Source organism: Panthera leo, chromosome A2 (genome assembly GCF_018350215.1).
Source record: "Panthera leo isolate Ple1 chromosome A2, P.leo_Ple1_pat1.1, whole genome shotgun sequence".
In the NCBI taxonomy this organism is placed as follows: Eukaryota; Metazoa; Chordata; class Mammalia; order Carnivora; family Felidae; genus Panthera; species Panthera leo.
Genome location: NC_056680.1, coordinates 64589219 through 64601226, shown reverse-complemented (window position 1 = coordinate 64601226; position 12008 = coordinate 64589219). Strand labels below are relative to the sequence as shown.

The 12008-nt window shown below is 51.2% G+C and overlaps 1 protein-coding gene across 8 annotated transcripts in view; it reads left to right on the top strand.

The window, feature by feature from the left end:
* Positions 1 to 4499, top strand: part of GRB10 (growth factor receptor bound protein 10) — a 191161-nt gene extending 186662 nt beyond the window's left edge. For 7 of the 8 annotated variants that reach the window (XM_042914000.1, XM_042913974.1, XM_042913990.1 and 4 more), the window contains 2 exons: positions 1895 to 1988; positions 4248 to 4499. In XM_042914000.1, the coding sequence (XP_042769934.1) occupies positions 1895 to 1988; positions 4248 to 4394 (241 nt within the window). In that variant the 3' untranslated portion in view covers positions 4395 to 4499. The remainder of the gene's footprint in view (positions 1 to 1894; positions 1989 to 4247) is intronic. The other variant, XM_042914016.1, reaches the window with a different exon arrangement.
* Positions 4500 to 12008: the final 7509 nt, after the last annotated feature.

The following is a 12008-nucleotide window of genomic DNA, read 5'->3' as shown; positions in this document are numbered from 1 at the left end:
GACCATGGGATCATGACCTTGAGCCGAAATTAAGAGTCAGACACTTAACCGACTAAGCCCCCCAGGCTCCCCTTCTTGGCCTCTTTGATACAGGACTTTCCAGTCTAGTTAGCTGCTTTCCATCTTAACATTTCAGTCTGATGATGGCTTCACTGGTGACTCAGAGTTTGGTTTTAATACCTTTGAAAAGCAGGCTTAGGTCCGTGTCACTTGGATGCTGGCGTTGGGACATTTTTCTCTTCCCTTCTCAGGTGCGTTAACGGTCTTTGCAGCCACTGCCAGGTGTGCTCATGTGAAAGCAAAGACCAGTCCTTCTTTGTGCTTTTCTGATTTGTATGTGGTTTTTTTTTTTTTTTTTATCTTGAAATAAATTCCAAATCGTGGAAAAGTTGCCAGAGGAACGTAATGAATTCCTGTACGCATTTTCTCAGATTTCCCAGCCGTCTACACGGTGGCCCGTTTGGTTTATCATAGTCTCTCTCCTCCCCTCCCTCCTCCTTTTTTTGTCTGAACCATTTGGGAGTAAGTTACAGCATGATGTCCCTTGTCTCCTACTTATCCCAGTAGGAAATTTCTAAGAACAAGGACTTGTCTTATTACATAACCAGAGTACCGTTAGAAAAACCAGGAACTAGGGGCGTCTGGGTGGCTCAGTCGGTTAAGCGTCCGACGTCGGCTCAGGTCATGATCTCTCAGTTCGTGAGTTCTAGCCCCGCGTCGGGCTCTGTGCTGACCGCTCGGAGCCTGGAGCCTGCTTCCAATTCTGTGTCTCCCTCTCTCTCTCTCTCTCCCCCTCTCCCCGTCCTCTGCTCATGCTCTGTCTCTCTCTAAAAAATAAACATCTTTTTAAAAATAAAAAAAAATTAGGAAGTAAACATCCGTGTGGTTCTGGTATCCAATATGCACACTTACTCCAACTTTTCCTAGTGGTTCTGATTACATCCTTTGTGGGAAAAGAAAAAAACCCTTAATTCTAAATATTCCCTACACGGTGTGTCTCTTTAGCCTTTCTGTCCTTTGTCGACACTTGGTCTGGGAAGAAGCCAGGAACTGCAGAGTGCCCCTTGGCTTGAACGTGTCTGGTCGCTCGGGGTTCAGCTGGTCACCACTTTGCAGGAAGGGACATCGAGTCACTGGTGGTGCACAGTCAGGAGGATTGTCTCGTTCCCGGTGCAGGTGCCTCGAATGCTTGGTGGTGACGGTATTGACCGGGTTTCTCTGACGGACGGTCACTGTGTTTCCCTTTGTAATAAATACGTATTAGGGGGATGATGGTTTGAGACTGAAAAGACTGTTTTTCACCAATTTTCATCTGCTGATGTTCACGCCCATTAACAATCGTCTTGATCGGTGGTAACCTGCTAGACGGTTTCTAACCCATCGTTCCCGACCTAGTTAGCTTCCTTTCTGCTCTCAGGAAGCGCTTTCTCCTCTCCGCTGTTAATTTCGTCGTCTGTTTATTTGTAATATCTGTATATACTCACGGATTCCTGTTTTATCCTCTGGGTTATAACCTGTCACTTCTGATACTTAACCTCTGATGCTGCCTCCTGGATCATGACCCTTTGAACGTATTACTTTCCGGCACAAAATGTTCCAGCTACATCGTATTCTTTCCCTGCCATGGCCCTAGAGTCCACTGCATCTCCAAGGAGGTCTGGGTCCTTTCAGTGCAGGGTGATATTCAGAAACCAGGCTGGATGCGAGGTCCCTGCAGCCACTGCAGGCCACCCGGATACTAAGGCATCGTGGCTGCAAGCCTGTCTTAGCAGCAGGAGCAGGGAAATGTGTGAGTGTGTGTATATGTGTATGCACAGGTGCACACATATACCTACGCGTCTAAAAAGTCTGCATTTTAAAAGTTTACCATCAGCTGATCTTTTTCCATTCCCAGGCTTTTTCTCCTCCGAGACAGCCAGAGCAATCCAAAGGCTTTTGTGCTCACGCTGTGTCATCATCAGAAAATTAAAAATTTCCAGATCCTTCCTGTAAGTATCGGTCACGTCACACCAAGCCTTGTTTTTGTTCGTTTTCTGGGTCCATGCTTCCTGAATTTTCAAATTCCAAACGAACCAAACTACAGATCGTTAGGCATCAGACAGGCCCAAGCTCACAAGAGGGATACTTGCAAGAGTCTCTGGAGAGGGCTGTTGTCTGACATTGGGGACGGCATTTCCGCAGAAATAATATTTAAAATGGTGGCGTTGCACTGAGGCCCACCCGCGTTGTAGCTGACTCGGCACCAATGGGGAAGAGCGAGGTCAGGTGGCGGGTGGACGTATGACAGAGCCTTGAGCCGGGGAGCCTGGCGCCGGGGCACGTATGGCACAAGACAGGGTTTTCACGGTAGGTTTGACTCTCCGCCACTCGAATCTGAGGATTGGTCTGATTTATGCTAGTGTGTACCTGGTGACCCAAGAAAGTTGTACAAACACTGACCCGTGGTCACATGGCCCCCAACGAGAAGTTGCATTGCACTTTCACTCGGTCCTTGGATCAGAAAACAGGAGCACCTCGGTGGCTCAGCTGGTTAAGTGTCCGACTTTGGCTCAGGTCACGATTTATGGTTGGTGAGTTCGAGCCCTGCGTCGGGCTCTGTGCTGACAGTTCAGAGCCTGGAGCCTGCTTCAGATTCTGTGTCTCCCTTTCTGCTCCTCCCCGCTCACTCTCCGTCTCTCTCTCTCTCTCTCTCTCTCTCTCTCAAAAATAAATAAACGTTAAAAAGAAACAAAAAAAGAGTCTACCTTTGAACAGCTGTGAAAACATCATTACCAAATACGTCAGTCAGCACCATTTTTTTAAAGAAAATTTTTGTTAGATTTTTCAAGCGTAAGTTCTGTGTCTCTTTGGTGTTCCAAAGTTCAGATTCTAGTTCATGACTGAGCGCTTCTGTGGGAGATGGCTGTCTGCACCTCCATGAAGCCACCATTCAGTTGGGGATACTATATGCAAAACTGACATTAGGTGTTTTGCATAATTAAGGGATAGATTCTGCAGGTGGTAGTAACATTCCTGAAATGTTTCCTGCGGGGCCCAAACCCAGGAAATATTCTGCCGAAAGAGGGGGATGACATCTTTTCCTGTCAGGGATTCATAGTCTGGCGGCCACGGAAAGTTCCAGAAGGCTCGACATAACCGAATGCATCTGTTTCACATTGTTGAGCCTGGTGTTTCCGAAGCTTGCCTGAGCCTAGGATTTTGGCATCCCAGGAGTCACACAGAGGCAGGAAACGTGGGCTGGAGAAGGTCTGGGCTGTCTGGGTAGCTTTTGTGGATCTGAGCAAGCCACCGGCCGGGCACGTCCTGTGGTGCCCTCGCCTCTGGCTGTGTTTCGATGCCTTCATTCTACAAATAAGGACAAGGAGAGCCCGAGGGCTGCCAGCGGCTCGCCCTGGACCCCAGTGGGAGGAAGGGACCGGGTCTGGCTCTGAGTCCATAAAGCATTCTGTGCAAACCTGGGAATCGTCAGCCAAGGAGAAGTGCTTCGTCCATGGTTCGTTCTGTTTACCACTGCCTCCTGTCGTGGACACAGACGTTCTCGTTCTCTTTGCCTGAGATCGAAAATCGAGTGAAAACGTATCTTACGGGTAGGCAGAGTGGGTAATGCCGTTCGCCCAAAGAACCCCAAATTCTAGAAGTTATCAGGGTAGCTTGAGACTTAGAGCAACAAGACTGCAGCCCCTGTGCTTGAAAACGGGGTGTGTTGTGCATCCAGCAGTATTTTGGAGTCAAGAAGAGGTTCTGGGTTTACCACTGAGACATTTCAAGCCAGTTTGCTCCATGAGGATGACAGCGCTTGCAGCCTTTTTTTAAAAAAATGTTTATTTATTGAGAGAGAGAGAGAGAGAATTGGAGAATCCCGAGCGGGGTCTGCACGGTTAGCACAGAGCCCGACTGGGGGCTCGAACTCCCCAACTGAGAGATCATGACCTGAGCTGAAATCAAGAGCGGGAGCCTAACCCACCGAGCCCCCCCCCCCCCCCAGGCGCCCCAGAGCTCTGCAGTCCTTGAATGTCACCTTCGCAGAGTTCAACCTGGCGTCAGGAAAGTCGTTCGCTGTGGGAGGGACCGCGGAGTGCCCCCACCCCCCACCTTGATAAAAAATAGCCACCAAACACGCGGGGGGCTGGGGAGGCGCTTTCCGCAGCTGCTCTTACCAGTGACGCCTTGTGGTGACCCCACACTCGCGCCGCCGCGTTCCCCGAGGGGCGGCCGCTAACGTGGTGAGTGTTCTCATGTCCCCGTAGTGCGAGGATGATGGGCAGATCTACTTCAGCCTTGACGACGGGAACACCAAGTTCTCCGACCTGATCCAGCTCGTGGACTTCTACCAGCTCAACAAAGGAGTCCTGCCTTGCAAACTGAGGCACCACTGCATCCGCGTGGCCTTATGACCTCACACTGACTCTCGGCGGAGCCTGGAGGAAGCTGACACTGGAACGAGGGAAGGGGATGTACGTCGCGAAGAGCACACGTCTGTTGTTCTGCACCCTGGGGAGGGCGGGGGGTGGGGGGGTGGGTCCGTCGGGGCCGGCCGCCCGGGATGGACCGGTCGCTGGACTGGACGGTGATTTGCTGCTGCGGAGCCGGCAGGAGCGTCTCCCTCCGCACCGGCGAGATCAGGGAGGCGCCGGAGAGCAGGTGCAGGTGGGAGAGAAAACCGGAGCGATGGTCTCGGCTGGGCCACGTCGGAACCAGAACCGGAGACGAGTAATTGGAAGTGAACTCTTGCCCTGGAATAATCTTGACAATTAAAACTGATATGTTTACTTTTTTTTGTATCGATCACTTTTTGCACTCCTTCTTTGTTTTCAATATTGTACTCGGTCTCTGTCAGAGGGGGTGTGGCGTCCAGTGCGCAGGCTCCAGAGACTGGCTGCGGGGGGGCCCCCCCACCCCCGGTTGTTGCCGGAGGGTGGTGCCGGCCCTGTGCAGTTGCCGGAGGCGGATTCGGCTCCCAGGTCACAAACCACCCCCAGCCCCTCCCAGAATACTTGAAGAGCTTTTTTAAAAATAAATAAAAGGTGTCACCTGTGGTAGGCATTTGGCACGTTTTGTGGACCCAGGCAACCACGTCTGTCGATCATTCCCCTATGCACAGATGTCCTGCACACCTGTTACCTGTGTGTCCTATCCTCCACAGTTCAGGAGACCTGGGTTGTTTGTTTGTTTGTTTGTTTTGGAAAATGCTCTGTTCCACAACACGGCAGCTGGCCCCTTAGCTGGACGCAGGGAGCGTCCCTGGGACACACCGGGCACCCAGGGCCGGCCGCTGGGGGGGCCCCCTTTCAGCCTGTTCTAGGGCGATCACTGCCTTACTCTTCACCCCCCCCCCCCCCCCACCGTGGCTGGGTCCCTTCCTGGCTCTTGTCCCTCTGGGGGTTGAAGGATCTAAAAGGAAAATGACACTTGGTTGACTTCCCGCTGTGGCCGGGGGGGTTTCCATGGTGATAAAGACGGAAACATTGGAAAGGGCATGTCTGCAGCCTGGCATTTAAAGGTCTTCGCTCCATAGCCTCCATTCTGCTGAAAACCCCCTTGAGCCGGTGCACGCGGGGGCTCCCCCTCAGACGGCTGGCGCTCAGAAGTACCTCACAGCAGTCATAGGCATTGAAGAGTCTTATCAACGCACCCTGTTTACCCCTCTGGGGGGCTGAGTCACACGGGGGGCAGGGGGCTGGAGTGTCCCTCCGCATGCCCCTTAGCAGAGTCACCAGGTGTGAGAGTGGCCGTGTCCTTTCCTTCGGTCTCTGCAGAGCAGAAAGGTCTTCCTTGACAGGCGTACAGACTAGTGTGGTGAAAATGGTCCCCTTTTCTGAGATCAGTCACCACACGTGACTGGTCCTCTGGATGGGTACCAGCCACTAGGTGGCCTGGCCCTGACCCAGCACCATGCCCCTGGAGGAATGTGCCCACGGTGTGGGACACATGTGGCCGGCTTCAGTGACACAGATGCCCTCGAAGGAACTCTAGGGTCTAGAAACACTGTATTTCACTTTACAGGTCTCACTCTACTCGTCTTCCATGAAACGTCTACTTACACAAATACAGACTTTGTGGTAAAACGTTTTGAACCATAAGCGCTCAGCTGCGTTCTCTTCTTTCTGTAGCCACTTCTGTCTTTCAGACTATTGACAAGTAGGTAATTCTCAAGTCCTACCTGGCGGCGAGCTTCCGGGGCCCTTCACCTTGGATTGGCTCTTTATTCGCACCATTCGACATTTTTCTTTTCACTGGTTGGAAGCCGAACCTTAAAAAAGTTCTATGATTTCTTTTTCCTTTTTTTTTTTTTCTCTTTACATAGACCAGTAAGAGACTCTCACGGCCCTCTCCGATAGACAGCATCCACAGCATTTTGTATTTATAAACCTGCCTTTTATTTAAAAGGAAGACAAAAGCTGGCCTCTGATGCACAGTCTGTGTATCACTGGTTTGACGTAGTCTTTTGGACCTCCTTGGCCGCGGTCAAGTGCTGGAGGGTGGGACCCCCACCCCCCAGTCTGCAGCTGTCTCACTGCTGGGCCTGGTGGCTGGGAGTTCCCCCCCGAAAGCAGCCGGTCCCTCAAGGATGTGGGCGTCCGGCCCGGCCACTCAGGGGCTGAAGGACGTTCAACTTTTATTTTTATATTTAGATGACATGAATGTAAACGGGACAGCTCAGGGTCATTTTAGAGCCTGTTGACTTTTTAATCTCTCTGCCTGTGATTTTCCTCTCCGAAGTCGAAAACCCCACGTAGCAACCTGGACTTTCTTGGGAAGGAAATACCAAATGCCTCGGGGATTCAAGGTTCATGGGTGAGCTCTGTTCCCTTCGGTCGTTAAGTTCTAGAATGTTGTTTTGTTCGCTAAACCGTGAAGAAATACGTGCCTCAGTCTAGCTGTTTGGTCCTCTCTTTTCTGCACTTAATACCTGACGGTTTGACCAAGAGACTCACCTTTGCGGGGCGGGACCTGCTCGAGGTGGATGGTGATGTCACAGCACAAGCAGTGGTCTGACCTGTAAACATTTTCAGGGAATGCAGAAAGGGTTCAGGGACAAAACCTTTATTCCACGTGCTTTGCTCCTTTCTGTACATAGCTCTGCGGCTTGTGAACCTAATTGTAAACGTTCAGGTATTTTTGTACAAATAAGGGACTTGACGTTCCGTTTCTTGTAATTAGAAATAAACATTACTGTAGCGTTCTTCATTTTCCACGGCTCGTGTGTCTGTTTCTGTGTTTTGAAACCCTCCAGCTGGGAAGCCCCTAAAAACCTTTGGAAATCACAGACTACCAGCAGTGTGCTTCTTGGCGCTGGTCAAACACGAGTTGGAAAGGAATTGATGTGTGACGCACGAGCCCGCATGGCCCTGTTGAGAGACTCTGGACTCCGGTGACACAGGCCAGGTGCCTCCGTGTTGGTGCCAGGATCCTCTCAGCGACCTCTTCCCCCTGCACCCACACCGCAGAATCGCACGCCTCGGGGTGCTTCGGAGGTAGTCTGATCTCCACGCAGGTTTTGCAGACACCTCAAGAGACTCACGGATGTTTGTCTCTGAGAAATCCAGTGGCTTTGTTCCCGCTGCGGTGGGACAGAGCTGAGTTTTCTAGTCAAATAAGAAGTTGGTAGAAAGATCAAGGGAACGAGTGCCCCGGGTCTCTGCTGCCCCAGGACCTCACTTGAGGGACCCCGGTGGGTGTACCCCTTACCCGTACTCAGGCCTAACTCACCGCCTCCCGCCCCACCCCGGGCAGAGAGTGAGGGAATACTGTCACGGGCCAGGCTTGTCCACCAGCAGGGGCACAGCTGTGGCATTTGATCCCCTGTCATTTGTTTTCAGAATCCGGGTCCCTGATTTCTGCTCGTCCCCTATGAGGCAGGCCCGTCTCGGGAGGAAGAGTAGTAGGAAGGATTTGATCTTGGTGTGCTCGCGAGACAGGTGTGTGTGACATGATCACAGTGGGGCTGGGGCGTGATCAGGTGTGGGGAGTCTGTGTTGTGGGCTGGGGCGTGTCCATAGTGCGGGAGACGAGAATCAGACGGGTGGGGGGAGGGGGCACGTGGAGGGGGGCAGAGAGGGAGGCTGGACCAGGCTGCTAGGTGCCGTGACACCAGAGTGTGCTGGAGTGGGGGTGTGGGGGCACCATGGCAAGGAAGAACCTGTTTCCGTCCACCCAGAGCCCAAGGTAGGGGAGGAACCACCCGGCCGGGGTCTGAGATGTGGATTTCATGGTCCCTCCAAAGAAGATGATGTAAGCCACCAGGAGATGAACAGGTGGGCCAAAGGGCCAACCTGATCTGGGTCGGGTTTGTTATTGGCTTTTAAAACATATTTTGAGGGGCGCCTGGGTGGCTCAGTCGGTTAAGCGGCCGACTTCAGCTCAGGTCACGATCTCGTGGTCCGTGAGTTCGAGCCCTGCGTCGGGCTCTGGGCTGATGGCTCAGAGCCTGGAGCCTGCTTCCGATTCTGTGTCTCCCTCTCTCTCTCTGCCCCACCCCCGTTCATGCTCTGTCTCTGTCTCAAAAATAAAATAAAACGTTAAAAAAAAAATTTTTTTTTAAATAAAACACATTTTGAGTGATGACTAAAGCCACAGGAAGGGATTTTAATGATTAAAAGAAAAACAAAACAAAACATGAGCTTGTTAACTGTCAAAAGTAAACTTACAGCTTTGGGTTTTCAAATGGTAAACTCAGTATCCCCCCCCCATCTCCTACCGGAAGCTGTACATTAACAAGAAGGGCAGGAAACACATGAAGACTCAGTCATTTTGCAGGGTTAGGCTTTGTCTGTCATCCCACAGTAGACGACGGGGCCGCTCACCTGGGGTGGCAAAGACCACAGACGGACATCCGTGGCTGCAGGTCTCAGCATGGCCAGCAGAGGGCACTCCAAGACACATGGGGCACCGGAGGGAACCCTAGTGACCCTTTCTGGGAAGCCTAGAATAAGCACGGGGTTGACATTGATCAATAAGTGTCATCCGCCACCCCCAGGAGAGAGTGTGCGCTTTCCCTCTGTAGATACATCAAAATCTTGTTTGATCTCTGGAAATGTTTCCTGAATTATATCTGTGTATATTTTTGTCCCGTCACTGCACAGGGCAGGTCTTTTTTCAAAGACAGCAATTATGTGTGTGTTGGGTCCCCTTGACCTGCATTCCAATACCTTTGCTTTTTCTCAAACCCTCTTAACTCATTTCCCTTTGGCTCATCTACCGTGGCTCCAACATGTCCGCCGGGTCACGTAGGATGTTTCTGTGGGATCCCTTCTCTTGCTGCCTCCATGCAGACTCCACCGCCAGGAAGTCTGTGTATGGCCCTCCCGCTTCTCCTTAACGTTTGTTTATTTTGAGAGAGAGAAAGAGAAAGCATGAGCAGGGGGGAGCACAGAGGGAGAGAGAGAATCCCAAGCAGGCTCCACGATGTCAGCGTGGGGAACCCCATAGGGGGCTCGAACCCACGAACTGTGAGATCAAGACCCAAGCCGAAATCAAGAGTTGGACGCTTAACCGGCCAAGCCACCCAGGCGCCTCTCTCCTACTTGTGTTTAGAGCCGTGTCCCTTGCCTTGAACATACTCTTTGAATGCGCGCATCTCTGCTTTGAGCTTCTGTGATCTGATTGCTTGATTTCTTTTTAAGTTTATATTCTATGCGGTTGCAATTTCAATCTAGCCCGTGGCAGTGTTTTTCCAGTGAGCGCTCTTTACTGTTTGATGTTTTTCCTGTCATTTTCTCCCTTTATCTTTGGGTCTCTTCACGGAGCATTGGTGCTGCTTCTCGGAGTAAGGTGAGTTCTTCTTGGACTCCCATTTATAGGAAGTTGGTGTGGGGAAGAAGACACGGGTTGTGTTTGAGACCAGAGGACAAAAACGAATACGTAGTACGTATGTGAATTCCACGATCATGACAACAAGCCGCTGAAGTTGATCATCCAACTAACTCTTCTCTCTGCCTCTGAGCCCGCACGCCTTCCAGAGAAATCTCCTAAAATGATACATTAATTTGCAGAAGAATTTTTTTTTCCTTGGTTGGTCTACGGCAAATTACCACAATGTCATTTTGGAGAATTAGGGAATTTGGTTATTTGAAATAAGAATGATGACAAATCCTCTTAGAGAAGAAAAGCTCTATGGTAACTGTATACTCAGACACACACACAGACACACACACACACACACACACACACACACACACCTCATTGTCTATGGGAGCTGTGTCACACAGTGCTCAAGGAGGCACAGAGTTCAGGGGCACCTGGGTGGCTCAGTTGGTTAAGCGTCCAACTTCTGCTCAGGTCGTGATCTCACGGTTCGTGGGTTCGAGCCCCATGTCGGGCTCTGTGCTGACAGCTCAGAGCCTGGAGCCTGCTTCGGATTCTGTGTCTCCCTCTCTCTCCGCCCCTCCCCTGTTCACTGTCTGTCTCTCTCCTTCAAAAATAAATAAACATTAAAAAAAAATTTTTTTTTAAATGGAGGCCCGGAGTCCAGCTGGGAGATCCGTGGGTGAAGGATGAACGTGGGGGTGACCACAGGTAGACAGAGAGCATGGTGTTCTCTAGTGTGTGCAGTCCAATATGCTACCACTAAGTACGCACCCCTATTTAAATTTTAATTCTAATTCATAAAAATAAAATGAAAAGTTCCATTCCAGGTGGCCCTGGCCACATATTAAGCGCTCAACAGCCACAAGTGGCTAGGGGCCGCCATGATGATCCGTGCGGACACAGAACGTCGCCATCATTGCAGAAAGTTCTGGCGGGCAGCGCTGGTCTGGATGACTGATAGCAAACACTTACGTTACAGAAGTGGCCGTGGATGACGAGACCAAGGAGGGTCCGCTTTCGAGTCAGTCTCTTGTGTCTGGTTGGTGCTCTGAATCGGCAAAACTCAGCCTCAGACCCAAGGCTAAGGGCACCCCCGCCGAAGTCACACCTGTGCCTCATCCCCCGTGGAAGACACACGAGCTTCCCTTGTGCTACACCAGGATGACGCTGTCCACGGCCTTCATTCGGCTCTGGCCCACCTTGCTTTCCAGTTATAACTCGGAGTAATTTCGCGTCACACACGTGTATCGTGTATAGAACTTAGCGGTGTCTGCTTGGCCCGTCCTCCATCGCACACCCCCGGAGGTAAAGGACTTCCCAATCTGGTATTAACCCAGACCACCTGGTACCACTCTGGAGTGAGCCAGTGCTGGGAGAGTTTCATTTGCTATGGCCTAGGTTACTCCATCAGGGACTATCCCCCCAGACTGAGTGTAATTTTAGTGCCTAAATATAAAGTGTGTGTTTGAACACAAGGGCCCTTGGTGCAAGCAGAAACCACATTGCTACTCATCTGAAGAGGTGGTGACCTCTGTCCCCGTAGGAGTCAAGAACAGGACGTGTAGGGCTTCTCGAGAGATGGTTTCGCATGAGCAATCACGTTGCAAACAGGGATCGTTCTTGATGGCGTTACAGAATTCAGAACGAGTCCCTCCCCAGACAAAACCAGTCCCTGTTTGTGAGTGAAGGCAGGCCGTCCTGAGGGGAGCACCATGGGGCTTCTCCCAGCCCAGCAGTTCCAAAAGTAGGCCATTCTTGGCACATTTTTACATTAGAGGGAGGGGGGCTTGCCTTGTTTTTTATTTTGTGCAAACCAAGTAAAGTGGTATTGGTATTTTGTTACTGCACTCTTTCAGTATTATACAAAATATGACTGCACCGTATTTCTGAGCTGGCTGAGGCTTTTCCCTGGGGTGACTTTGAACCTAGGTGATCCACGTTAGTGCTGTTTAAGTCTCAGTCCTGCTAGAAGCTTAGACTGCACGAGCGGCGCCTGGGTGGCTCAGTTGGTTAAGCGTCTGACTCTTGACTTCGGCTCAGGTCACGATCTCACAGTTTTGTGGGTTCGAGCCCCGCCTCAGGCTCTGCGCTGATGACACGGAGCCCGCTTGGGATTCTCTCTCCCCCGCTCTCTCTGCTCCTCCCCTGCTGGCTCTCTCTCTCTCTCTCTCTCTCTCAAAAACTTTAAAAAAAAAATATTA